General features: G+C 36.3%; 1 protein-coding gene across 1 annotated transcript in view; it reads left to right on the top strand.

The window, feature by feature from the left end:
• Positions 1-882: 882 nt before the first annotated feature.
• FAM83B (family with sequence similarity 83, member B) overlaps positions 883-7,409 on the top strand; it is a 97,310-nt gene continuing 90,783 nt past the window's right edge. The window contains exon 1 of the mRNA XM_006893136.1: positions 883-1,326. Within this exon, the coding sequence (XP_006893198.1) occupies positions 883-1,326 (444 nt within the window). The remainder of the gene's footprint in view (positions 1,327-7,409) is intronic.

Consider the following 7,409-nt stretch of genomic DNA (forward strand, 5'->3'; position numbering starts at 1 on the left):
CGGCTCTCCACCCTTACTGGCATCATGTCCTTTTCCAAGGAATAGCCCCTTGTAGCAACATGCCGAAAGTATGTGAAGTGAAGCCTTTTTATTATTGCCTCCAAAGAGCACTCCAGCTACACCCTCTTAAAGACAATTTGCTTGTTCTGGCCATCCGTGGGATATTCAGTGCCCTTTTCCAACACCACAGCTCAAAGGGATCAATTCTTTTTCTGTCATTCTTGTTTATTGTCCAGCTTTCAGATATATAGCAAAAAATCAGAAAGACTATGGCCTGAATCAGACACACTGTAGTCCTCAAACTGTTATCATTACTCCTGAGTACTTTGGAAAGGTCTCTAACTCTAGATTTTCCCAGTGCAATGTGTTTCCTTATTTCCTGACCACTGATATTAATGGTATTAATTGTGGATCCAAGCAAAATGAAACTGCTGACAGTTTAAATTTCCTTACCATCCATCATGAAGTTTCCTATTGGTCTTGTGGTAAGAATTTTTGTCTTCTTGACATTGAGATGCAATTCATACTGAAGGCAGCATTCTTTGATCTGCAACAAGTACTTCAAGTCCTTCTCCCTTTCAGCAAGCAAGTTTGTGTCAAGTGCGTAACACAAGTTATTGATGAGTCTCCCTCCAATCCTGATGCCACACTCCTCTTTGGTAGATATGTAAAATATGGTGCTATTGTAAAGTGTGGATATGAAATTTATATTAATTTGAAGTGATGAAAGTAGGAATAAGTAAATGTGAAAATAAATAATTGGCATATATCAAGGTTTTAACAGCAGAATCCAGACTGATCTTAATTTCCTTCTTTTCCTAGATATCTCCTATCACTGCATGAATGGACATTTGAATGTGCCCTTGCCAATCAACTGTAAGCATGGAGACCTCATCTCTGCTTTCCTCATTGAATGATGAGTGTAAATCAGACAACTACATTGAGCCTCACTACAAGGAATGGTATCGGGTAGCCGTTGATACTCTGATTGAACATGGGCTAGAAGCATACAAAGAATTTCTTGCCAAGGAACGAGTTTCAGAATTTCTAGCTGAGGAAGAAATTAATTATATTTTGAAAAATGTCCAGAAAGTTGCACAAAGTACAACCCATAGTACAGACAATTCCTGTGATGATACCTCATCTTCTGGGACATACTGGCCAATTGAGTCTGATGTGGAGGCTCCGAACCTCGACTTAGGCTGGCCCTATGTGATGCCTGGACTTCTAGGGGGCACACATATAGACCTCCTTTTTCATCCACCAAGAGCACAACTACTTACCATAAAGGAAACTGTTCGGAAGATGATAAAAGAAGCAAGAAAGGTAATGACATTTTCATTTTTGATTGAAAAGTTTTAAACATGCAGACTGAAACTGAGAATATGTATTATTTTAATGTAACAATACATAATTTAATCAAATAATTTATCTAAGGGACCATAACTGTTTTCAGTAAACATATTTTGCCCCCTTTAGAAGGTTGTGATTTTCCATATCTTGCATAAATCTGATACGATGGCATTATTCAAACTCAACTCAATGCATTTGAGTCAGGCCTGAATCATAGCTAACTCTCCAGCAGGTTTTCTGAGACTGCAAATCACAGAAGAGATCACCCATCTTTCTCATGTGGTACAACTGGTAGATTAGAACCAAGAACATTTGGGTTGGTGGTACAGCTCTCTATCTGCTAGTCCATAAGAGCTCCCTCCCTGCTAAAGATAGAGATCCTTCCTTTTTAAAAAAATTTTTAAAATTTATTTTATTATTATTATTAATTTTAATGAAAATTTACAGAGATTTTGGATTTCCCTTCACTCATTGTTGTACCTTTCTCCCTGCCCAGCCCTTCCCTCAGTTCATTCTTCTCTTTGAAAAGTAAAATAAAAATTCTTTCATTGTTATACAATCACTCCCCCCAATTCCACTCCACTATGCAGCCTTTGTTCTGGACTCATGTCATGACAATAATACCTAATTATACATCCCTTTTAAAGACTTCTCTCTCTCATCTGTTTAAATGCAGTATATCCTTCTTCTTTTGATGGGCATCCTCCCCTCCTAAACAACTACCTGCTCTCAAAAAATGATGTGTACCTACACTGATAATAAGGTGATTTGACACAATCATAAGTCTAAACAACATATGCTTTTCTCAGTCTGTTAAAGGAAATAACTTTCTTTGCAGAAATTTGTAAAACTGTTTGTTCTCAACAAACCTAAATCCTAATCCTTGACCTGGATCTGGTATAGGGTATTAAGTATACTATTTATCTGGTTCTTAAGTTGTGTGGTGGTGGTTGTTAGATGCCATCAAGTCAAGTAGGACTCATATCAACCTTATGAATGACAGATCTGAAACTTGTTCTATCCTCTTTCATCCTCACACTTCCCAACAAATAAAAGACCATTGTGGCAGTCACCATGTCAGTCCACCTTGTCGAGGGTCTTCCTGTCCTTCGCCAGCCCTCCACCATTCCCAGCATCATGTCCCTCTCCAAGGAATAGCACCTCCTAGCAACATGTCCAAAGTATGTGAGGCGAAGTCTCTTCATTCTTGATTCCAAAGTGCACTCTGCCTGCACTCTATCCAAGACATACCTGTTTGTTCTCTTGGCTGTCCATGGGATGTTCAGTGCTCTTTTTGACTACCACAGCTCAAAGGTGTCAACTCTTCTTCTGTCATAGTTATTTACTGTCCAGTTCTCAGATGCATAGCAATTGATTGGAAAGACTATGGCCTGAATCCGATGCACCTTAGTCCTCAAACTGGTGTCATTACTTCTCGGTAATTTGGAGAGGTTCTTAACTGTAGATTTGTAGTTTTATGGACACACAATAAAATGAAGTATTGTAATGTAAAAGTCTAAAATAAGTCTCTTAGTTAATTAAATTTTAAGGCCTCCTTATTAAGTAATTACTTGAGACTTTTAACTCTCAGAAATTCTATTTTATACTCAGATAAGGCTGCAGAAACATTCTTTAATAAAGCATTGTCATTGAGTATTTTCTGCACCATACTGGGCACTGTGGAGAATACAACAAAACTTCCCAAGATATTAATAGAGCTCAACCTAATTTTTATAATTGTGAGCAAATGTTTTAACTTCTAACTCTGTTGTATATATATTTTTCTTCATTACAGAGTTAAGTGGGTTGTAGGTGCCATTGAGTCAACTTTGACTCATAGTGATCGTGTGAACAATAGATCTGAACCATGCCCTATCTTGTGCGATTCTCATAATATCTAATATACTTGAGTGCTTTGTTACAGTCACTGTGTCAATCCATATTGTTGAAGGTCTTCTTAGGTTATCGTTATTTAGATCTAAAAAGAATCACAGAAGGATACACACATAAATGACATTGCTTTCTTCTGTGTCAGCAAGACATAGAAATACTTAGAAATGCATGCTTTTATGAAATTTAAAGAAATAAGACTCTTGAAATCTCCAGTGACATTTTAGATTCTCAAGACATGCACTTAAAAGCCTAGCAGTCTTTTTAGGGAGACACAGTGTTCTGAGACTATGTCAAATGCAGGTTTTGCAACAATAAGGTGTCATACTCTATGTAACCTTAAGAGCATAAATAATCTGACTTTTTAGCCATGTTCACTTGGTTAGCAGGATGACAATGAAGAATGTACTGAACTGTTATAATTCTAAAATATTAGCTATGTTGTTGTTGTTGTTGTAAGTGCCGTCGAGTCACAGGCGACTCATAGCGACCCTATGAAGGAGAGTCCTCGACGCTTGGGTGCCTTTCATCCTCTCTCCAGGTTCATAGGGTTTCCAGAGGCAAGCTATTATGGAAGTGGATGCCACTCCTCCTTCCACACTTGTTTAATCGGGGAGCTCCACCCCACTCTCCATATGCATTGGGTAGCCAACCATTAATGCATTTGACACATCCTTGTCACAGTGTTCAGCCTCACAGCACCCACAAGTGACCGCGGGATGGCAACTTGTACACCAGGGCTATACGACCTAGAGGAATGTCTGAACAAAAACAATGAAAGACTGGCCGGTGGGCTGCAAACCAGAAGTCACCCACCTTTGTCTTGGTCACATCGTTTTCTCTTCACTGGGCCAGCTGATCTCTCTCTGTCTCTCTCTGTTGATGTTATTGTTGTTAAGTGCCGTCGAGTCGCAGGCGACTCAAAGCGACCCTATGGAACCAGGCAAATAATATGTATTCAAGCTTTTATTGAATTAGTTCAACTTTCTGAATTGAAAAAGGATTATTTGTAAAACTGTTAACCAATGTTCTGTCTGTAAATTATACAATTGTGTTTTGTAAAATAACAATTAAAAAAGGATAAAAATATAAGAGGCCTTTGAAAAGACCCCATTGATTAAAAACCCTCATAACTACAAAGTGCTAATTTCTGTTGGGTGATAGTATAGGCTATTGAGAGGGTATCCCTATGGACAGACAGCTGACTAAAAGGTATTCAAATCCACCAGCAGCTCTATGGGACAAAGGAGAGTAATTTCCGTATGTGTGATTTACAGCTTCCACAAACCCACTGACAGCTCAGCTATGAGTCAGTTCCGACTTGACAGCAATGAGTTACATGCTTTGAATCACAGTGTTAACTAAAAAATTGAAAAATATATGGTGGCAATTAAGATTCTTTTTGTGACAGATTTACTAGTTAATGAACTCAGCCTCGGCCATGTATAAGGAGCTCTGGTAGCCTAGTGGTAAGTAGCTGCCCTGCAATCCCAAATCATGAGGTTTGAATCCACCAGCTGCTCCTTGAGAGAAGAAAAGCAATCTTCTCAACTTCTCTGAAAACTCTCTGGAGTGATTCTATGGTAATCAACAACAATAGACCATATTTAGTTTACTTTGCATTTCTGTGACACAAAATATAATTCAACCAGGATAATTAAAAGAGATATTAGTCATGATCTTTTTAATCCACCAGCTGCTTCACAGGAAAATAAAAAAAAGGATAATCTCTTCCTGTACATTCACAGCCTTAAAAAACTCACTGAAGAGCCAGCTATGAGTTGGGTCCAACCCAATGTCAATGAGTTTAAGATGGTTTTTTGATATAGTAGCTATACATCTAGGAACCTTTAAAATTATTAAGATGATTATGTAATATTCTGCTTCTTTCTCACAAAATAAAAAAATAAGAAATGTAATTTTATCTTGTTTTTTATTCTGTTTTTATACACAAATCCAAGCTAAATCAAAGTGAGAATATTGCTTGGAACGTATAAATTATTTATATGGAAATAAATTAGTGTTTTCCTCCAGAACATTAGAGAATATTCTAGTCTCTACCTACATACAATAAATATAGAGGTCAAATTGACTATATATTATACATGTTTATTTCTCAAAATGTTTTGGAATTGTCTTGCTATGCCATTATGCCAAGTCAATTATTTTTTCTTTTTTAAAAGTTTATTATTATTAATGAATATCAATATATGCATATTAGATTTTTAAAGGATTGACTAGTCAGGAAAAAAAAATACTGATTCCAATTTTTATTAATAGCATTAAAAAAAAAAGAATTTTCAAACTAGGAAAATCTGATCAGAATATAAAAATTTTATAAGAAGAAATGTGGCTTGCATGGCTATTGTAAACTCAGTAGAGAAGTCAGAATTCGTATTATCTTTTGGTATTAACAAAAGTCAATTAGCTGTCATGATAGACTACCTGTTTTGTAACTATTTTCGGAGGACAACTGATTATCTTTACTGGTAAATCTCAGTGAATTATCATGGCATTGTAAAAGAGTGATCCTTTTTTCATATTTTAAGTAATTAGTGTAAGTTCTTACTTCCAGTATCTCAGGTAAATTCATAAGGTAACCTGAGCTGTAAAACTTCATGACAAGATGAAATTATGCAAATGGAACTGAGAACCAGAAAAGCAGAACCAAAGAAGAGACCTCAGAGAATGCTTTAAGTCTATTTTCACTGTTCTATTTGCTGTTGAGATAAGGCACATATGAAAAGACAAACCATAAAACCTTTCGCCGTCAATTCTGACTGATAAAAGCTATGATTTAGAGGAAAAAAAAAAAAATCTTAAAACAACCAAAAGAAACCCAAAATGATCCTCTTAGAAATCTCCACATTCACAATCTGGTCATAATCAAAAAGTAAACTTTTTGATCCTTTGAGAACAGAATTTCAAATGATCCTGTGTCTAATCTATCTTGTTTGTTGTTATGTGCCATCGAGTCACCTGTGACTCCTAGCGACCCTGTGTACAACAGCCCTGAACCCTGCTCTATCCTGTGCTAACTTCATTGTCTCTAACACACCTACCCCCATTACCCCAGTCACTGCATCAATCCATCTCATCAAGAGTATTTTTCTCTAGAAGTATTTTATATTTAAATATCATTTACTAAATATCTTTTATTTCTTGCTTAAATAATATAATCTCTCTAATGTTTCATTTTGTGAGACGTATTACAGTATTTTTACTAGTATTATAAATTGTAGGAGTTTTGGTTTTGTGGTGGGTTTTTTTAGGAGGGGTTGTTTGGGTTCCCCCCCCTCCAATTTTTGTTTAAAAATTTAATTTTGGGGAAATCCAAGTATAAGTGACATTTACTTTGTGTCCTAGAATGTTCATTTGTTCATGCACTAGCTCTTTTCCTAACTTCGTTCTAGTATAAGCTTTCACTATATGACTGACATAATTGCATCTGGGTCAACTTTTAATGTCTGATAGTATCTAGCAAGACTTTTCCCACGTAATTATTTGTCAAGAAGTATTTCCAAGATGGCATATGTATGTACATTCCTAATTACTACTAACTCTTCTTATGAAGCCGTCCTCTCTAATTAAAAAAAGTCATCTTTCATTATAGTTTTTTTCCTTCTAGCTACTCAGTGGTGTCTATAGACTTAACATTTTAAAAATTATTAAACTTGTAAGTTCTTAGTCAGAATGTCATTTGTATCTATTACATAATCCTAGGCTAGGTTCATTTGGTGAGATGTGTATCTTAGTCTTGTGAAATATGGAACCAAGAAGATATATAAGCATAAATGTAGTGAGAATTAGGGCAAAGGAATTCCTGTGGTGCGTTGTACCACACAATCCAAATGCAAGTCTTGGTTCCTCCCTGAGTCGGTCACTGCTCCTGGGTGTGTCTCTTATCGCCTTGGGAGCTATTAGTAATGCAGAGAAAAATTAACTAGTTATTCACCAAGCAGCCAGAAAAGAAAAGGTGAAGGAATGACAGTGGTTCTCTGCAGGGGCTGGCTCCCCTAGAGTGTAGACTTGGCGACCAGGATTCTACCACTAGTTTAGAGCATTGAGCAAAGTCATTTCCTCTTTCTAGGCATCCTCATCCTTGTGTAAACATACATAATCTTGAAAATTTTTTTTATAAACAAATAACTACATAAAATGAATAT

This window comes from Elephantulus edwardii, unplaced genomic scaffold, assembly GCF_000299155.1.
Source record: "Elephantulus edwardii isolate Elephantulus edwardi_28Jun2011 unplaced genomic scaffold, EleEdw1.0 scaffold00124, whole genome shotgun sequence".
Lineage (NCBI taxonomy): Eukaryota > Metazoa > Chordata > Mammalia > Macroscelidea > Macroscelididae > Elephantulus > Elephantulus edwardii.